General features: G+C 40.1%; 3 protein-coding genes across 3 annotated transcripts; 1 reads left to right on the top strand and 2 right to left on the bottom strand.

Annotated features, from left to right (window-relative positions):
- Positions 1 to 306: 306 nt before the first annotated feature.
- Positions 307 to 5485, bottom strand: LOC119722645. The gene is made up of 7 exons (XM_038192867.1): positions 5075 to 5485; positions 4336 to 4509; positions 3718 to 3794; positions 3167 to 3280; positions 2694 to 2861; positions 1888 to 1981; positions 307 to 1744 (listed from the first exon to the last, which is right to left on the bottom strand). The coding sequence occupies exons 1-7, from the start codon at positions 5394 to 5396 to the stop codon at positions 1497 to 1499; spliced, it is 1197 nt and encodes a 398-aa protein (XP_038048795.1). The 5' UTR covers positions 5397 to 5485; the 3' UTR covers positions 307 to 1496.
- Positions 5486 to 5507: 22 nt separating this feature from the next.
- Positions 5508 to 14219, top strand: LOC119722646 (protein FAM207A-like). The gene is made up of 5 exons (XM_038192868.1): positions 5508 to 5789; positions 8333 to 8546; positions 9523 to 9676; positions 11245 to 11307; positions 12261 to 14219. Exons 1-5 carry the CDS (start codon positions 5616 to 5618, stop codon positions 12382 to 12384), a joined length of 729 nt encoding a protein of 242 aa, XP_038048796.1. The 5' UTR covers positions 5508 to 5615; the 3' UTR covers positions 12385 to 14219.
- Positions 14220 to 17895: 3676 nt separating this feature from the next.
- LOC119722644 lies at positions 17896 to 20080 on the bottom strand. Its single transcript, XM_038192866.1, has one exon. The coding sequence runs from the start codon at positions 20051 to 20053 to the stop codon at positions 18662 to 18664; it is 1392 nt and encodes a 463-aa protein (XP_038048794.1). The 5' UTR covers positions 20054 to 20080; the 3' UTR covers positions 17896 to 18661.
- Between the last annotated feature and the right edge of the window lie 855 nt (positions 20081 to 20935).

Here is a 20935-nt window from a genome sequence, read left to right as displayed (position 1 = left end):
ATCCACTGCGCTGAACCTTCAACAGGTTGGGTTTGAATAGTCTTCTTTGTATTTTTTGAGTGGCGCAATTATTGGAAACAACAAAATGCATAAAAAGCAAATGGTCCTATTTCTCACAGGCCGGCCTACATCGCCTTTTCAAATGTAAACAATGAAGGGACAAACCTAATTTGAAATGTAAACAATGTCCAAGGATTAACTTCCAAAATGACAGAAATCTGAAAACTGTCGGCCGGGAGAGGTGGGGGGGGGTCTCCGGACGTTGGAAATTTAGTTGAAAAGAAGAGGAAACTGGAGAGCGGCAGATAACTTTGAATGAAATTCCAATTCAAGTGTAGCATGAGTAGCCTGGGTGTAAGGTTTTCCTTTAATACGTTTTAACCGAGCACTTTCATGCTCCTTTTTTTTAATGTGTTCATTACAAAAACTGTGTGGGGATATTCCTCCCCATCTCTCGTCTCCCCGTTTATCATATTCAATAACATTTTCTCTTTCTTCTTATTTAAAGTTATAAAATGTAAAAATATATATCAAAATGCAAGAAACTTTGACGAAATGATTGATAATCTCATTATCTATCCACCTGCCATTAATAAAATCAGTTCAGAAACTTTGAAAGATTAAAAAAAAAATAAAGTGAAAAAAAAAACCAATTTCCTTTGGGTTCCTCAGGACTACCCTGCTAAATCCAACAAAGTCCACTGGTTACTTCCTGCTCAATCCAACAGAATCCAACTGTGCCTAATTTTTTTAAGTTGTCTGCTGGATCCAACAGAGTCCAACTTTGCATTATTTGTCAGTACCCAACAGAAACCGACTCTGAATATGTGCATGTACATTAGAACAAGGGGTTTACTGCTCAATCCAACAGGCTCCGACGGGTTTATGATATAGTTGGATCCTGTTGGATTCAGCAGGGTTAGGGGTTTAAAGAAACACCACCATAAATAGATCCTTACAGAAGCACTTTCGTCTGAACACTGAAATGTGCCATTTTTGTCTGTAAAATGCATTTCCGACATAAAAAAAACAGTTGGAGAGACAGTAGAATGTAGGCCTATAATTACACAGGACTGTACCTTTATAAAATGGGCAGTTTTCATGTAATTATGGCACGAAGGAATTTCCGGGTATAAAATCTTGGTCCTCTTAAATCAACCTAACAAAGTTGTTGGAGTGCTGGTCTTGATTCCAGTCACAAACGTGTCTTTAAGTGTAAATTTTGCTTCAAATACAATGTGCAGTCAGACCTCAGATTAAAATGTTGTCAGCCCTCAGTGAATTGTTACTTGCTTGGTATACATTATGTTGTGCCAGTCCGATGTTGGCATTATTCACTGCAAGGCAAGGCAAAAAATAACTGCCAATGTTCAGCATACATTTAAGACATTGTGTAGATTTCCAGTGACTCAGAGCTCTGAATAAGGCTATTTAACAATCTAAAAATGAAATGTTTGCAAACTCCGGACAAAAGTGCCATCTTATATCTCCAGTCCTCATGTTATAAATGTCCTCCCTGTGTCTGTGATGATTCCACAGGAATCAATATAATCCACTTTGGCTGCTTCTGTTTCCTGGAACAATGCATCGCGTTCAGCTCTTGGTACTGAGGACAGGTCTTGCACCAGTCTCTGCAAGTAGTCAGTGGGGGCGGGTGACTTGAGCAGAAAGCTGAAACTCAGTGAGCAGTCCTCAATGACTTCGGTGTGGTGACGCATGGCAACATACCAGAACATTGCTTCTCCTTCAAATACACAGGATAAACACATCAAAGTTTCACCATTCAATTTCTTTTTAATCAGTTGGGCATGCTGCCGAGTAACAACTGTTCAATAATGTTGAAACTCTATTGAGATTTTATGGAAGAGAAAATGTGGAGGAGTTTACCTGGATACAAAGTGAACACTATGGGCTTACTCCACCTGACTCCGCTACCATCTTTTACTGGCCAAGAGACACTCCAGTTTTTGACTCCTGAAAGCTGTAAACAAATATATAATAGTGTATTGAGAAATGTCCTTAATGCATTTGTCTGATGTTATACGGAGAGGCAAAACCCTTCAAAGGCAAAATCAGTTCTAAATGGATTTCATACGCACAATACATTCTTTCATGCAAACTTAAAAGATGTGAATTATACTATGCACTGTCTGCAAATGCAACCTGGAAAAACGACACACTTGGGGAACTCGCATTAAAACTAATACAACTAAACTAAACTCAGGATCTTGAAAGAAAAAGTGGGAAGAGATTGAATTAATAGAGACACAGACACAAATTCTGGATTTCGAAAAAAAAAGGACAAAAATAAATTTATTTACAAGAGCTGAAACAAGACTAAACCAAAAATACTAAAGATCAAAACACTCAAAACCAAAAACCAATTCTTAAAACTAAAATCAAAGACCAAGATAAAAAGACTGAAGCCTAAAAACCAGAAACCAAAACTAAAAACCTAAAGACGAAGACCCACTACAAAACAAAGACTTCAACCTAAAATGATTTACTTTTTACTAAGGGGAGCTTCTCCTATCAATACACCATACATTAAGTTCATGAAAATTTACAAGATAAACCTGGCCCTACCACAATGGGTAGCAATCATGGTACAGTGCTTGAAGTGCATGGAGGAACACGGATATTTCAACAAGTATACTAGTCTGATACCTTGACCTCTTGGCTCTCTATTGTACCTGGACTGTCATTATGGTGTCACAAATCTCATCAAGATGTGGCGATACACCGGTCCCCGGTACACCAAGGAAACCAGTGACAGAGGGTTCCTCATCTTTGCCAAAGGGATGGCTGGTGTACATATCTTCCATCAGGAAATACGGTGGGGGCATTTTCCTTAACCACTCCTGGATATAAAGGGAACAACAAAATCAGATAAGGGACTGAAGAAAAACAAGACCAGAAGCAGCATTTAAAAAAAAAGAAGAGAAAATCAATCGTCCTTGAGACAATTGACCATACAGGATTTGTCCTCCTAACACTATCATCATGCAGAACATCATCCATGTCAGACTTAATGTCAGACATGTGGCTCCACAGTAACAGTTGTGATTGGTTCAAACAGACATGTGGCTCCACAGTAACAGTTGTGATTGGTTCAAATATTACAGAGTGGGGTTTAAAGGATCAATCTTTTATGGACTGTTACTACCTTGATATATTTTTGGTTGGACTTCCACTTGGTCTCCATGTAGCCGCTAGCACACTGCAATCCTGTGAAGCCTTGTCTCTTGGTGATGTTGCCGAGACTGATCCTCTCTTGACCCTTGACATACAAAGAAGCCATTGTTTTAAGGGGTGCAAAAAGTTCAAAAGTTCAAGGTCCTGACATTTAAATCCTAGAAGAATGATTCTCAAAGTACGGCAGACCCAAAAAATATGCAGTCTGCTTCCATGGTGCTCATAATTATCAGCCCCACTATGCATTGCTCACTATGCATTTGTTTCCTCACAGGTACCCAATACTGATAAAGTGTCTTGCCCAAGGACACATGCACTGAACTCCCACTGGCTGGACTTGAAGTTGAAGCCAAAATCTAGAGCTGCCCCCAAGATCACAAGCCAACAAAAGTCTATAATAAATGGGCAGAATATTTTGAGTCCAACTGCATGCTTCCAAATTCCAATTACTACAGAAATTTAATTGAAAATATTCCTTTTCCCCAGCATATTTTTATAAACAATCAATACAATTTCACATACCTGCCAATCAAAGTACTCAGCTTCTGGAAATTTCCTCATGAAGTATCCACAGTCATACAATCCAAACGCTTCCCAGTCTTGGAAACAAAAGTGGCACAATAAGTTAGCTATCCATGCGTGTGGGGTTTGGCACCCCAAAAAATAAATTTTTAAATTGAACTGCTACGTTTTTAGCATTATATTTTTCTTTCTACAATAAGATTAATTATTAGCTTTCCGATATGATATTCCACACAAAATTCAACCTATAATGAAAAAGATGTTATTCATTAAAATATTATTCATGCTATCTGGTTTAATCATTACTTTATACTGCTTGGATCTACTGGTGTGTAACACCGAATAAAAATAGTTAAATAGTTTCAAAAACATATTGACAATTTTTATTTGCAAAATAGAAAAAAAAGGAAGCGAACGAGGACAAGAAACTGGTTTTATTTTCTACTTGGCCTAACAGTCTTCCACAGTTGATATGTGTCATCCCGCAGTCAGATGCTTGTTTTTTTTAATTGGAGATTATTATTTAAGTGGAATAGTCTTATTCATTGACTGGTAGTCGTGGTAGCGTTTCTAAAAATAGCTTGACTTGTAATAACCAGGCCATCTCGTTATTCTGACCTCTCAGAGCATCGGTGACAATCACTGGTTCCCCTCGTCTGACAATCTTTTCAAAGTCCTCCCTGGATATATCACTGACTCTCAGGATGTTGTCATGTGACCGGTCATTCAGAAATGCTCGTTCTTGGGCTGATATCCAAATGGGACACTCTGATGTCACTATGTTGACGAGATCTTAACATGAAAGGAGAAATTCAACAACCAATACAACAAAATAGGACTGACCGAGAAAGATGTGCAGTGCGAATTTCAGCCAATTGGAGCACAATTTCTTTTATTTTGATAGCCAATGCAAACTACATCTATAGCTTGCAGTTGCTCAGACAACAGAGCGTCCATGTATGATGTTGGGTGCGATCGGTTGATCTGCACGATCGGTCAATTGCGTTGCGCGATGGGTCAATTCTGCAGGATATCCCGGTCTTTACTCACCTTTTTAAATTAGAGTTGTGAATTACAAAGAAATATAGTTTGACTGGTGGCAGAAGGATCGACCGATAGCGTCATGACTCATGATCGACCGATGGCTCACATTGACCGAAACCGCCCAACATGCACACTAGTATGGATATAATTATATTGTAATATTGCAGTGCCATTGACAATGACAGTACAAAGTTTCTAAACATCTTCTCCAACTATTACTTGCAAGCTCTCTATTCTAATTTCCTCATGATGAAAATGCCAAGTGGGATGATCTGGGGCTAGAAATAGAATCAAGCACTAGTCTAATAATTACCTTCTTTAAAGAAGCTCAACTTCTTGGCGAAATCTGAGCCAACAATCAACGTGAATATCCACCACATCAATGGCAAGGTGATCTTCCAGAAAATGAGGATGGAAATTGGCAAACAGATTGCCATGACGACGCCGACCCTCCAATCAGTCGGCGTACTTCCGGGTTGCTCCGGCATGGTGGAATACGCACCTCCTTTCCTAAAATTTGGTTTTGCAATAAACTGGTCATGTTGTTGATCGTTTTCATCATTGGAGTGCGTTCCTTTTCTTTTATCTGCACTTCTTGATGCTTTTTGTGATCTATTTGCTGGTTTCCTCTTCATTTTAGAACAATTTTTCAGCACACAACATCACATTTACAATAAAGGCAACCATTAATTATTTTTGTTTCCGACTGATGCACGACTTGACCTTTGACATTAACGGATCATCCCACGGCTGTTGTATGCATAGCTCCATGCTATCAGAGTCTGAAACGAAGTAAACTCTGGGAATGAAATTTGTAAATCCGCCTTCTAAACATAGAACAGTCATTGGCCTGTATGATTTCAGCCATTTGGCCATGTGTTCAGCGACTCAAGTCCGTTCTGGGTAAAATTTCGTTGTCCAAAAAGATGGGCAAAATTAAAACCAAGAGGCAAAAGCTACACACCCCGGCACATTTTAAAAGGGAGAAGAAAGAGGATGACTCGTGTCCAGATTTGTCACACTTAAAGGTAAATGGCTAGGCTTACGGTAGCCCCGACACTAGTCATGCTAGTGTGGCCCCGGTATTGCTGCGCGCGTAGCTACTTCCAGAATTAGTTCCGTGCCTTCTAATGTTTTCTATTCTAATTCTAGCGCAGCAATACAGAGGCCGCACTAGTGGAACTAGGCTTACGGTAATAACTCCACTAGTGCGGCCTCTGTATTGTTAACTGGTTAACACTACAGTTAACTAGCTCCAGTGTGGCCTCGGTATTACTAACTGTCTGACTGTAGTGTTAACCAGTCTCATATTTTTTTTCGTTCCTAAGCCGGCATATAGTTATGTTGTGCCCATTCTTGAAAATCACGCATTCTTAAGAATGTGCATGCACATTCTTAAGAATGTGCAACTGGATCCTTGCCCAATCTTCGCAAAAAATAACTCTTCCAGATTGAGCGCACATTCTTAAGAATGCGCGACAAGATAACGGTCTTGTCGATGCCGAGCACCGGCTGCGCTTGGCAAGTCCAGCTGCATCCTCGTTCACTGATTCTCAATAATTATACTGTTGCAACGCAAGGCGCTGAAAGTAGAGTGGATATGATAAGTATAGGCGTATTGATATGGGGGGGGGGGGACCGGGGAAAAAAATAAGAGACATAATAATAGTGGAAAGAATTCTGATTTTTGGGATAATAAAAGCGGGGGGGGGGGGGGGGGGGGACGTAAGAATGAAGAATGTGAAGAATGAGAATGAATTCTGCGACATCCCATAGTGCACTGCTAATGCTATTTCCCATTTAAATTGCCACCAATTTATTGTTCACACCCCACCATTACGTCGCAGAGCTGGATTCTATCTAGTCAAAAGAGCAATTTTGGCAGCTTCTGGACATCGTTTTTTTTCGTGGCATGCATTCCTCCATGCATACAGGGACTTGTAACTTGTCTAGCCTAAACAAAGCACTTCCCAGACTAGTTCCCAGTCCTCCGTTATTACAAAACTTCCCATAGTGGGCAGAATAAAGCAATAATAACAGGTTTAATTTGATTCAAATTATCGTAGTTATACGAGTACAGAAGCATAGAACATTTTCTTTCCTCTTTATATAAATTGTTTCCCTTTTAACCGCTATACATTTCATTTAACATAATTATGTCGTGCAATGTTTGTTAAGATTGGGCAAAATTCATAAATTGTGCACGTGATATTCCCACCCAATCTTAAGAATGAGCGCTCATTCTTAAGAATGCGTGCTCGTTCTTAAGAATGGGCGCTCATTCTTAAGAATGCGCGCACATTCTAAAGATTGCGTGATTTTCAAGAATGGGCACAACAGCCCTGGTATTGCTGCGCTAGCGCAGCTAGCTACTTCCAGAATTAGTTCCGTGCCTTCTAATGTTTTCTATTCTAGTTCTACCGCAGCAATACAGAGGCCGCACTAGTGGAACTAGGCTTACGGTAATAACTCCACTAGTGCGGCCTCTGTATTGTTAACTGGTTAACACTACAGTTAACTAGCTCCAGTCATGCCAGCTCTGCTCACGCGGAGCCTCATAGTTCTAGGAGTAGCCAGTGTGGCCTCGGTATTGCTAACTGTAGTGTTAACCAGTCTCGTATTTTTTTTCGTTCCTAAGCCAGCATATAGTTATGTTGTGCCCATTCTTGAAAATCACGCATTCTTAAAAATGTGCATGCACATTCTTAAGAATGTGCAACTGGATCCTTGCGCAATCTTCGCAAAAAATAACTCTTCCAGATTGAGCGCACATTCTTAAGAATGCGCGACAAGATAACGGTCTTGTCGATGCCGAGCACCGGCTGCGCTTGGCAAGTCTAGCTGCATCCTCGTTCACTGATTCTCAATAATTATACTGTTGCAACGCAAGGCGCTGAAAAGTAGAGTGGATATGATAAGTATAGGCATATTGATATGGGGGGGGGGGGACCAGAAAAAAATAAGAGACATAATAATACTAGTGGAAAGAATTCTGATTTTTGGGATAATAAAAGCGGGGGGGGGGGGGGGGGGGGGGGGGGGGGGGGGGGACGTAAGAATGAAGAATGTGAAGAATGAGAATGAATACTGCGACATCCCATAGTGCTAATGCTATTTCCCATTGAAATTGCCACCAATTTATTGTTCACACCCCACCATTACATCGCAGAGCTGGATTCTATCTAGTCAAAAGAGCAATTTTGGCAGCTTCTGGACATCGGGTTTTTTTCGTGGCATGCATATGATACATACAGGGACTTGTAACTTGTCTAGCCTAAACAAAGGAATTCCCAGACTAGTTCCCAGTCCTCCGTTATTACGAAACTTCCCATAGTGGGCAGAAAAAAGCAATAATAACAGGTTTAATTTGATTCAAATTATCGTAGTTATACGAGTACAGAAGCATAGAACATTTTCTTTCCTCTTTATATAAATTGTTTCCCGTTTAACCGCTATACATTTCATTTAACATAATTATGTCGTGCAATGTTTGTTAAGATTGGGCAAAATTGGGGGGGGGGGAACAATTGATAGGCGCATTACAATTTGGTACATGTTTGTCATGAATTAGGCATCCCTGATACCCCCTGGTGCTGAGTTCCCCACCCAGGGGCTCTTCAGTCAAGACACGCCACCGACACACCCGAGTCAATCCCAGCATTCCTCAGCATATAATGAGGAGGATGATAGGAGAAGCTTCATCTCCAAGAAGAGCATCAAAGGTGGACGGGGGCACATCACCAAGAAAGAGAAGATGAAGTTAAGACATGACAAGTGGTTGGAAAGTAAGGAATTAGTTTCAGGATGTTTAACACCTCAACTACAGCGCGTCCCAAAATACCCACAACATTGTTTTGCGAGGCTGGAGACGTCGCTGTGGAAACACGTACCGCCATTAGTTTTAGATTATTTTAAAGCTTGGAATCTTAGTTTATCCCTAGTAAGTATTGGTTTGATTTTCAAAGGGTTTTGAAATTATTCATGTTTAGATAAAGGCATGTCAAAAACAAACTCAACTGATTTCAAGGAAAATCGATCATGCGCATATTTATCCCCCTGGCTTTTCATACAAGAAAGGGGATCTTGCGATAGTGTATTCCTTCTGTGTGTCTGTGTTGTATAAAAAGTCAGACTTCACTCTCAACCAAACTTGATGACAATAATCTTTGGGTAGGGGGACTTCAAATGACTTGAGACATTTGAGGTCAGAGGTGCATCAGAATTTAATGGGGAGCACCAATGACATTTTGAGAACCAAATTTTTAGGGTCAACTGGCAAGTTGGCCGCTGCTAATGCAAAAAGATGGGGGGAGGGAGCATCATTTGACTTATCCCCTTTTTATTCATATACTGGGGAAAGGAAATGATTAGCTACATCTAGCGACTTTTCTCCTGTGCATCAAAAGGTTACAAAAGTGTTACACTAAAAGGAGTTACAGTGTACGTGGAATCACTTTTTAATTGTAAATTTAAAGAAATTCTTGAGAGCCTGTGATGTGCATTGAACATAGTGGATCATGCACTTTCATCTGTGACTAAGGAAGGCCCACTTACTTGAATACTGCCCTCACTAGGCCAACTTGAGAGAACATTGAGTTTTACACATATATCACATAATTTTAGATTATCTTGACCATAGTCCATAGTGTGTATTTGACAGGTTTGGGTTTTATAAAACTGATAAATTATCCATTAATTTCTCATGTTTGTCTTCTCAAGAGTCTTAATGAAGTATTGTTTTTCCCCATTTTTATCCTCAAGAAATGGAAACAATTCAAGTGGCTAAGAGGAATAAGAAGAATGCCAAGAAGCGATCGGAGAGGCCGATCATTGGTGACTTGAATCCCCTGAACCAGGCCTTGCCAGAGCTCTCTGAGATCATTGCACTCAGTCACAGGAAGACTCAAGAATCAAAGTAAGAGGAAAATAAAGGGATGGGTCCAAAAAGGTAGTAGTCACAAGATTTATTTTGTGGTTATTGTGGTTGATTTAAACTGCTTTGCGCCAAAGTGGCAGCATCCAGCTGTTTACTCCCCAGGGAGCTGAGGTGGTATTTGCAATGTTTCATTGACCCAATGAGCAGGGTCATAATGATGAAGCGCCTTGAGCACCAATACTGGTGGATATGTGCGCTTTATAAATACCCATAATTATTATTACCAGTGGGGTTTGCCATTGTGTTCTTCATATTAAATTATTGGTATTATGTACAAATCAATCTGTGAACTATTCTGTGCAGCCCACTGTCAATTAGACAGAACTTGAAATCTACATCAGTTTTCTCCAGGTTTGCGTTTGTCTCAAACAGCAGCACATTCTCATGTCACCATGTCACATAGCACACCTTGAATGTATCCTGGTATGCTACGCATGAACTACTAGTTGTTTTACTGTGACTAGCAATCAATGAAATAGTTTGGAATATGGAAGGTGTGTGGGTTCTTTGTTTTCCCCAAAAGTATTGTATCAAATAACCTGAAATATCAACAATTTAATTAAAGGAAGCTCAAAAGGAAACATAACAGTGGGTAAAAGAAAGAAATTGCAGGAGTGATTCTTGCAACCTCAGGCCATGCAACCCATATTGCAAGTCAAGTTGCCTTTCCATTTGACATAGGATTTTGAGTGCTGCTTAGGAGATATATATGTAACAATGTGAATGGACTTTATATAGAGATGAATGATTGTGTGTGCAACCACAATTTTCAAAGTGTAGTTTCTTATAGGGCATACATTTTGAAGTTTTGAATTTACAGGGATTCTTTTAAGTTATAGAAAGAAAGTGTTTATGAACTCATGAGGCCAAAAAAAAAAAGTCTCCGGTTTCTGGTATGGAGCTTGCCCAAAAAGTGGTGTGGCGACGCGGCTTTTTTTTTTTTTTTACCTGTTTTTTTTTGCTTCAAATGTCGGCTGATGACTGCAAATGGTGCCTGACAAAACTTAGTGCAAATATATGGGAGTCCAGAGAGGCCACGTAAAGCTTATTCTCGATCATAACCCAATCTAAAAACACGTTAGAATTGTGCAGCAGCAGGATTCCAGTCAAACCAGTGAGTTTGGCGGTTTTGAGACATCATCTTTTATTGAAAAAAAACCTTTTTCATTTTGCTGACGCGCATACAGGAAGTTAATTTACTTTTTGAAAACAAGAAAATATTTTGAAAAACAAATTCAAGGCTGCTGTGAAAATGCCATATACTCAAAGAATTAATTGAACAAGACAGAGCTGTTTACATCAATACGTTTTCAATTTTGTAATTTTATTCACCAAAACGTTTTTGACAGCATCAGCTTTTCTGCCTTAAACCAAAATGATTTTGCTAGGTTTACATTCATATATTTCCTTTGATACAGAAGATCTTTTATTTGTGCACTGCCTGCCTACCAGTCAAAATAAGAATTTTTGATCAAAGAGGAAATTAAATGTTGGGCTGTAGTTTTTTGTTTTGTCAAGGTCTTGTTTGGTAATGTCTGTCCACACAGAAAGGCGCAGGAGAAGAAAGAACACAAAGGCACCATGAAAGTCAAAGACAGACAACAGCTTCTGTAAGTGCCCCGCACTGCTTTCCTTTATTTGCACTACCGGTGCGTAAAGAAAACAACCTAACAGTCACTAACATAACGACAAGGGTTATTAAAAGACAAATTTAATCCTTGTAATTTTTTTTAGTGGCTGATATGATAAATATAAAGGCTTACAAGTTCTTCTCTTTTCATAAATTCCAATCTTGATTTGTATGTGGGCTGCTCGGTTGGATATTGCATGAGGTATAATGGCAAGAAAGGTTGGTATTTATGTCCGCAAACAGCAGCTGGTTGTTTGGTTCACTGTTTGAGATTTTATTAGACCAAAAGAGTAAAATATTCGGTAGACAACACCTACTAATTTGCTATGTGTATTTATGGCCCAAAAGGAGGATACTTTAGGGCATTTTACATCATGTTTCTAAACTGAGGAACTTTGTCCTTACAATGAACAGACAAATATACCTCGGATGAAAATGAAATTAACCACTAACTGCACAGGTCATCAAACACTGTACTTTCTCCATACAATACATTTACCAGTGCACAGAAACCTCACTGTTGTCTTCTTTAAGAGATCCCAGGTAATAATTTGTGGGTCTCGTTTGTTCACATTTTATAAGTTATTGATGCTTGTGTTGTTAATACTTTTCACCTCTCTACATGTGACAATCGGTTAATTAACGTTGAACATTACATTATTCTATTCCCAAATCTTTTTAGCATCAAAGTGCAATTGCTATATATGTAGGTATACTGAATAAGCTGGTCTCTGACATACTATATAAGTGATTGTATTAATTTGAACTCTTCTATACTTCTGCTGTACTGTCTTAATAGTGCTGGAACACTTCAATACAAGTCATCTCAGTTTACTCCACTTCATCATTCTTGGTATGTTCCTCTAGATGATCACTGTGGTTTGTCATCAGACCAGCATCTGTTGGACTTTTTTTCTGTTCCTTGTTTTACAGCTTAGAGGAATCGACAAGATTCAAGCAAGTCCTGAAGCATTCTGCCTTCAAGTCTAACCCTTTCTCCACCATCAATGAGCATCTTAAGAACAAGCTCCAAGAGGAACAAGATGCTCAGAGATGACATGAACAAGTTGCAAGCTTGCAAGCTTGCTGTAAGGTGTCTGAACATCAACAGTTTTAAAGGGCCCATGAAATGGAATTATCTTTTCAATGCAATCCTTAAATGTACCTTTGTGTTCCATTTAGTTTCATTGGTAATCTCCATATTGCAATTTTAAGGGCATTTTGGTGCATTTTTGTTTTTATGCTAATGAAAATTTCCCTATTACAAATATGCACAGATATTTTCAATAAGTAGAAGTTTGGGTTTACAATTTCAAGAGAAAAACCCGAATCTGAAGAGCGTGTTCCTAAAGTGACATCACAGCAACAGCGCCCTCAGTTGCCAGGAAAAGCATGAACCATCTTAAATGTTTAAAAAAGTGCACTTTACAAAACTTTTTACCAAAAGGGGATGTCTCATAGTTTTCACACATTTCAGAGGAATGGATATTTACTACAAATATGCTCCATTAAAAAACATAATTTCATGGGCCCTTTAAAACACAAGGAAACGTCAATTGAAACACATGCAAACCATAGATTTTGTGCATTGTTACATAGATAGCACTTGTGAGGTGTATGTACACATGACCAATTTTCATTTGAATGAGGGGAAAACCAACAGTGTCATTGTAGACATGTAGGTTTCTGGGACACTTCAGCAAAGAATCTGCATATCTCCCGCTTTGTAACTATTGAGGGGGTACTCATGCACTGAGTTCATTCATAAATGCATTACAGGTTAAAGATCTTAAGATGATGATGTTTTGAGGATGTGTGGTGCTGTTCAGAACCACACAACTTCCCAAAAAGGGATTTCTACATGGTGTTAAGGAAAACCTGCACTAATACCACCACCATGCAAAGTTTCAAATCTTAATGATACTTGAGTCTTTACCTTCATGCATTTGGAGACATAGCATACCTCATGGTGTACATGTAACTGACAAAGTAAATTTCATGAAGTCAACAGTTGTAGTGTTTTTTTAAGGGAATAAATGTGTGCTTGGGAGGTGTTAAACATTATGTTTAAGACTGGTTGGAGTCTGGATGCTGATAATTACCCATTCCTTTTCGGTAAAAAAAAAAAAAAACTTTTCGGTCCAAAAGTCCAAACAAGTCCAAAAATAAAAATTTACAACGATTTTGTTCAACACTTTTACTTCATGTTTTTTTAAACACCCCTCTAGCTATAATGTACTGTCCAGCTCACGAGTAAGACGTAAATAACTCCTTTTATGGAGATTGGCGCACGCGTCGCGTCTTCTGCGCGATGACGCGCAGATGCAGCTGTGGTGAGTGCATTGTGAATTTAGGACTATGAATACCGACTCACATGCATACGTGAGGATTGTGAACGTTCACCAAGAAAAAGGTAAAAGGCAATGGATTTCATAGGAGTCCAAATTTAATGTGACACGGGGAAAGTAGACCAGCCAGCCAGAGCCGTTTTCCAAACCCCGGTTTCGGCTTTGTATCCGGTTCATCCTAGTGCCAACCAGCGTGAATGGAGCCAGAGATGGAGCCGAAGCCGGGGTTTGGAAAACGGCCCATGTCTTTATCATCCGTTTAAGACTGGCCACGTGACGGGCTCTCGACCAATGGGAATGGGTAAACTGTCTTAGGTATTTATGAATTTAAGTTCAAACTAACATTAGGAATCTGTTTGTTCCAAAATATGCTTTAAATAATATCGCATTCAACCATATTTTAAAAAATATAAATCAGCTTTTTCATCCTTATGAAAGGTGGTAAACGTAAACGGAAAAGACAGAAATGTATAGAAATTAAATGCTGTGGTCAAATGGAATGAGTTTAATTGCAATAAAGCACACTGGAATATACAGAACAAAACATGTAAGTGTATTTTAATTTGTTTTCGTTAAATGCTTTCTCTTAAAACATCGAGTAGTAGCGGCACCGGCAAATTGTGGTCACGAGGAATGTTATTTAGCGCAGTGAGCGAGGCAGTCGGGCATGTTCAGAGGGGATGGGGAGAATACAGCATGAAAATCCTGAATACTTAATCTGGAACTGCCCAGTTCTTTGGATGCTATTCTATTGTGTTCTCTCTTCCCTTAATTGAAAATGCTGCCTGCTTTTGCCCCATTTGTCATGCCGTTAATGGATGGTTTGAGCCGTAAATGTCAAGGCCAGTTGTTTGGATTCCGTCCCAAATTGCTACAACATCAATAAATCACGGCCTGACAGCACACCAATCCGCATTCACCTAGTCAAAACCGAGTCATGAAGACAGCGTCAAGGTTGTAACTCTCAATACGGGACATCCGACTTCGTACAGGCAGTGTGTAATTGGTCAGTGCTTTGCCAGAGTCATCTGCATTTAGGCGGAACAATTAGAAATCCTGTCAGGAGCTTTTATGCACCAATTATAATGCATGCGTATTTCCCTCCAGAATAAAATTGACAAGGTCGGAAACTCTCTGATCCCGTGAATCTTCGCTTTTCTGCCCCACTGGTCTAACAGCGAGACTCGGATGGGGAAAATTCCCATTAAAATTTCCCCTGCAACCATTATGCTCTCACATGAAGAAATGTCATGGGAGTCAGATATTTTACAAGTCGTACTGCGCAATTCTTGTAGAAAGAGTGGAAAAGATACAAATTTCATTTTCTACTATGAAAGTGATAAACGATGTATATCACACCCCCCCCCCCAAAAAAAAATGGCCAAGGTCTCATCATTTGTTTCTTACGTTTCTTTAATTATGTTGTGTACTAGAAAGTCAAGTCGATTTTGTTCTCGTGCGTGTAGATAATTAACGAAAAAGAGAAATAAACACTATATACAGACATGATGCAGGGTATAAGTCCGTTGGACAACGGGTGATACTCGGACTATATGCAGGATCGGAGTGATCAGGCGCAAATGCAGGGGAGGTTCTGCACCAGTTACGATTCACATGCATATAGAATCCCAGAATTTGTGTTGAAAAGTTTTGCCAAAAATTGTGTTGATTTGTGATGACCTCACAAATTGATTATCTTAAGCGCGACGCTTTTGTTCTTCGAGCAAGCCGAGCATCTGGTCTTGGTATTTGATTTGTTTTATAAATGGGAAACTGATTTCAGACGTGAAATGTTCTGTAGCCAATGAATTTAAGCATTTACAACATAAATTTATTGAGGATTAAAATATGGGGTAGAAATACGTATTCCTACTACTACACGTGCACTCATCAAAATTCAAGATAGGAAAATAAATTCGGTTGGGGTGGTGGGGGGAGGTGTGCGCAAAGTAATTGAGGTTACACTCCACAAAGGTTGGACTCCTCCATATGTTAGAGTAGTTTGTATATTCATACTCACGTGCAAACAATATTCGAAGTTTGAATGGGAGACTTTTGAGACGCTTGGTGGCAGCAAACACACCAGCTTTCCTTTCTATTTATTTTGAACTTGCGCACATTTAAAGTTGGTGTGTACGTGCTTTTGGGTGCACCTTGAAAAATAGATTTTAATTTGAATTGATAATTTTCTATTACTTTAGTTATGAGTTTTCCAATGAGACATTGCACGAAAAAAAATCGGCCTGCGACAAGTAATCAATTACTCGATTTCAACTTTCGAATTAAGAGCGGCACGCGCCTAATTCGTTCTGAATATAGTGTGCGCAAATTTCTGAACTGGAGAGGCCATTTAAAACCACTTTTCAAAACTGTATAAAGGCCTGCAAAAACAAACAAGCAAATGTATTTGTTTACATGACATTACATTCCTTTAAATTTTGTTCGGAAAAGAAAACCGAAATTTGGAAAAGCACGTATATACCAACTTTAAACATGACGTAAAATTGAAAAGGACCGGTATGATTGCTGTCACCAAACGTTCCAAAGTCACCCATTGGCTGCAAACAACAAAGATATTATCAAGCCACAATATTATGATATATTAAGGCATACACATGGTGAACGTTTTTGAATGGAAAGGCTGCACTATAATGCACCTATTTAAAGTAACAAAATACATTTACCACTATGTGTACTTTTCCCTCATAAAATAAAGTTATATTACGAGTATCCTGATTGATCTGATGTACACCAGTCCATCAAGTCACACTATATTAGATGAATTACTACATGCACTTTAACGTCTGTGCTTGATAGGAAATACAATTTATGTAAGTGGCTATAATAAAATTGTACGTGCCTTCACGTCCTAACATATACATAACCACAATACATAGACATCCTTAAATAACAAAGTTCACCACTATAGCACTCATATTAGTCAGTAGATTACAAGTGTATAATACAAGAGCAGTGGACATGTCAAATTTAATATTACATGTACAATAAATATTTCCAAAAAATAAGTAAATTTGATTTTGTTTTGTTTTTAATTTGTTATTTTACATTAAGTCTTATGTTGCTCTTTGTGACAATCTTTACAGGTCGACTAGTTATCCAATAAACAAACTATATTTGAAGCACATAGATAAATTCTTCAATACGAGCAATGTGGACGGAGACGGTGACAAGGGATTTTCGACTGAGGCATGATGGTTTGTATCACAAAGGGTGCGTTCGAGTAGCTCACACAGATCGACTCGGGTAAAGGCAGATGGGTTAGCCACGACAGTCGGGCTAATCGAATGCTAAACCGCGGGCCATCACGATCATCACGTGATGTCCGTAGCCGTGGCCGTAGCCACTAACAAAACGCCCGTTTAGTGCTGGGTCTTCGCTTGAGATTTTCTGCTTTTCAGTCAATTGCATAACTCAAAATAGTTGGGCTGGAATATAGCCTTTAGGCCTACAGACGCAATGAACTTCAATATAATTAATTACCTTTACACTTCAAATAAAGTTGACTTTGGGTCCACGTGACATTTCCGCTGTCTGGCCGCCATATTTGTCCGTCACTTCTGGGGATGATCAACGCTGAGTGTGTGACGTATTTGCACCAGTGACTGCTCTACTCACGAGCGAGCAGGGTCTGTGGTGGCCGACCCGGGTGAGCCACGAGAATGACGTCAGACGTAATCGAACGGCACGGGGCTGACCCGTGACGACCCGGATGAGCTAAACGAACGCATGCTGAATAGCAGCAGACCCAGAGCTGTTTTGCGCTAAAGATGTGCTCACAACAGACTGTAATATGTAGGTGCTCGAACTAAAGAACTCATGTAACACCACGCTAAGGGAAAAGCAATACAGTTTTTGCTACCTTAGGCCAAAAAAAATGTCTCCTGTTTCTGGTATGGAGCTTGCCCAAAAAGTGGTGCGGCGACGCGGCTTTTTTTTTTTTACCTGATTTTTTTGCTTCAAATGTCGGCTGATGACTGCAAATGTGCCCGACTAAACTTAGTGCAAATATATGGGAGTCCATAGAGGCCACATAAAGCTTATTCTCGACCATAACCCAATCTAAAAACACGGTAAAATTGTGCAGCAGCAGGATTCCAGTCCAACCAGTGAGTTTGGCGGTTTTGAGACATCATCTTTCATTGAAAAAAAAACTTTTTCATTTTGCTGACGCGCATGGCTACGGCGACGCGCGCGCATATATACCAAAAACCGGAGACTTTTTTTTTGGCCTTAGTGAATTTAACCTATAAATAAAGACATCCTATTATACAGTTTTGACATTAAAACACTTGGATATCCACAATCCCTCTGTTTGGATGCACTGAAAATGCATGTATTCAAAATGATAGCTAACATTCATCAATATGGTGAAAAGGTACATTCATGTACGTAGTAAGCTTATTCTCACTTGGTAAACGGTCATTGACTTCACTGGATACATATGCATTGAAGTAGTAATGTCCTTAAGCTGTCTTCGGGTGTTTTTTTTTTTCAAATTGAATTCACTGTCCTGACTATGATGAGTCTTGATGCGCACCAAGCACGCTTTCAAGCCAGAGGGTTGGTTATATAGCATCATTCAGACCTACTGGAATGACGGTTTGACAAGCGTTGACGAGGGTAATGTCATCAATGATTATTATATAGAAACACATTTCTTACGGATGACAGTTGACAACACACAACGACCGTGTTTACGATGAGAGGTAATAAATACATTTATAGGAATTTCAACTAGGTACCACTCGAACGGCAGTAAAGTTGCACTCACTTTGTGATAGCAATTAAATATTCAAATTTTGTGAACGAGAACTTACGCCTATAGCGTTTTTTTTACCTAACAGTAGGCCTATTTAACTCTTGATATTTCTCACTTTTTGCATCCTGTACTTAACGTTGTTGCAAAGTATCACATAACTGTTTTAACATCTGTACCTTCTATTCGCAAGTCCCTTGGTGCCTTATTTACCTTTCTAGATGGTCAGCTAATACTGTATTGATCTCATTGAACTCCTCGATATCCTCACACAGCCTGCTGAGTTCCCGCTTGCGCAGCACTGACTGGCACACGACCTTCCGGAGAACCCGCCCGATCTGGTTGTCTACTGTCTTCTCATCGCGGTCTGCAAGTCTGGGTGTCGGAGGTCGTAAGTTGATTACGGGTAAGGTGTGCCTACGCTGGAGACCCTGATGATCCAAAGACGGTAGTTCTAGGAGGCCGAGGCTGTGGTTTGAAACTTCCAACAAAGACCTCATGTTCTCTTCACGAGACTGCTTGGTGATGTGCTGCTCGTCTCCATCGGTGTCAGGGAGGGGCACACAATTGGACATGTCATCCGACATCGGCTCATCATTTGTTCCTGCGGCCATGCAGCTCTCATCTGAGAACTCCATTGCGTCAGTTGTACCTCCGACTGCACCCTCTAACACATCCATCTTATCCATCAACTCGCTTAGTGAGTTTTGTTTGGTCGGCATATGAGTGCTGGCATGACAAGCGTAGTCAGCAGTGTTGCTTCTTTGTCGACCGTGTTGGCGTATCTCACTTGACACGTCGGTATCCATAGTAGCTGGTGGATGAACAGGCGCCAGCTCACAACGAAAGTCCAGAGATTGTGATCTCCTCAGTGGCCTATCCGAAGGTCGCGACTTGCAAAGTTTCCCCGTGGTTTTGTTAGCCGCTTTTACGTGACTCAATGCCTTGGCTGATTTCTTGACTGGCATCTTCAAGTCAATCATCTTATCCCTCTCTGGCTCTTCTCTCGTGACTTTGGATCCTGTGCAGGACGCGGAGTAATTCTTCAGCTTCTCGCAGTATCCAGACCGTCTGTCTACTGACGGTATGGTGGCCATCGGTGGCAGAATCTTGGGCATATCCTTGGAGCTTCTCTTGATCAGGTGCCTTTCCTCGAGGCTTCCTGACCTCCACCATCTGGCTTGCTTGTCGCGCTGCGTCGGATTGCTTCCCTTGTCGAACATCGCTTTTCCATGCACGACGTCGAGTGGGTACATCTCTTGTGGAGAACGACCTTTAGCCATCTCGCGGGTTTTTGTCTTAGCTCCTCTGTTTGGAAATCCCGGATTAGTCGATGATAATTGGTTGTACGAAAACGAGGCACCAGTGGCTGTGCCTGACTCGCTCATCCCACCGCTGCCACCATGTTTTAATTTGCTGATGAACCCTCCCGTCTGCTGCTGCCGCTGTTGCTCCTCTCGGGCAAGTGATTCCTTCATATTTATGATTTTTCCAAGGTACTTAGACTGATGCTTGTGTGTGTTTTTGGCGTCTTCGAACCACTTAGGCTTAATGTCTGGCGGCGTTTTACTAGCAGCTGGATGTCGACCCTTCATATGCATGCTTTGTTACAGGCAAGCGTGGAATGAGCAATCCTGAAATGACATCAAAACAAATATTTGCAGATTGAGACAGTGTCACTTAGCTGACGTTGTCTGAAATAGTTGTATTTAGTTAAGGTATTACCTCTGTCTGTTTTTTTTTTGGTGGTTTTTTTCTCAAGTCTTTGTATAAATCCGAAATTTAATTTGTCCTTGTCTTTCTCTCTGCTCGACCTTCCGCGACACGGGACAGGCCTACATCAATGTGATCACGTAGTAATGTCTTCCTGCAAAATTTGGCCAGTGGTGGCAGGTGCCATATATACACTTAGCCTACAATTGACAAGCTCTTATTCTGTCAAATAACCATTTCCATTTCCATTCAAAATAAACATTCGCACTCGTTTAGCATGTAACTTTGTAATTGTGTAATGATGTGACCAGGAAGCATGAGTGACTTCAGCTGGGCCGGCCACGGTGTAACACCAAACAACAGGTGTTGAATGTACATCAGCTCTTGGTATAGATATTGCAACTCCCGTTCGATTAGACACTGCAACGGTAGGTGTTTAAATGTTCCGAGTTTGTCCGCTGTAGTTCACGTTTAAACCCGAAGTGATATTTTCTAGCAATACAAGGATTATCACTTTTGAACGAGAAATCGAACGAAAAAAAGGACCCACGTTTGCTTATGAAATAATTACTTTACAAAATTCGAATTATTAGCGGATTGACACCAATATTAATCAGTCTCGTAGGCTAGACTGTTAGCGTCCTACTATCAGCATTGATAATGTAGGCACCAGTCTACTCGCAGAGCAGAACTTTTTGTGCGCAAAGCAACAACATGTTAAAGCCCGTTTTCAGAGGGTTGCAGACGTCAAAAATAAAAGAAGTAGGCCA

This window comes from Patiria miniata, unplaced genomic scaffold (genome assembly GCF_015706575.1).
Source record: "Patiria miniata isolate m_02_andy unplaced genomic scaffold, ASM1570657v1 HiC_scaffold_16, whole genome shotgun sequence".
NCBI classification, from domain to species: Eukaryota; Metazoa; Echinodermata; class Asteroidea; order Valvatida; family Asterinidae; genus Patiria; species Patiria miniata.
The sequence above is the reverse complement of the archived record's forward strand: the minus strand, read 5'-3'. Positions and strand labels throughout refer to the sequence as shown.

Coding starts and splice junctions, on each gene's coding strand:
- LOC119722646 (XM_038192868.1), top strand. CDS start 5,616: ATGATTTCAGCCATTTGGCCATGTGTTCAGCGACTCAAGTCCGTTCTG. Junction 5,790..8,332: donor CAGATTTGTCACACTTAAAG/GTAAATGGCTAG, acceptor GTCATGAATTAG/GCATCCCTGATACCCCCTGG. Junction 9,677..11,244: donor AGGAAGACTCAAGAATCAAA/GTAAGAGGAAAA, acceptor CTGTCCACACAG/AAAGGCGCAGGAGAAGAAAG.
- LOC119722645 (XM_038192867.1), bottom strand. CDS start 5,396: ATGAAGAGGAAACCAGCAAATAGATCACAAAAAGCATCAAGAAGTGCA. Junction 4,510..5,074: donor GTTGAGCTTCTTTAAAGAAG/GTAATTATTAGA, acceptor TTTCATGTTAAG/ATCTCGTCAACATAGTGACA. Junction 3,281..3,717: donor CTGAGTACTTTGATTGGCAG/GTATGTGAAATT, acceptor TTGTATGTCAAG/GGTCAAGAGAGGATCAGTCT.
- LOC119722644 (XM_038192866.1), bottom strand. CDS start 20,053: ATGCATATGAAGGGTCGACATCCAGCTGCTAGTAAAACGCCGCCAGAC.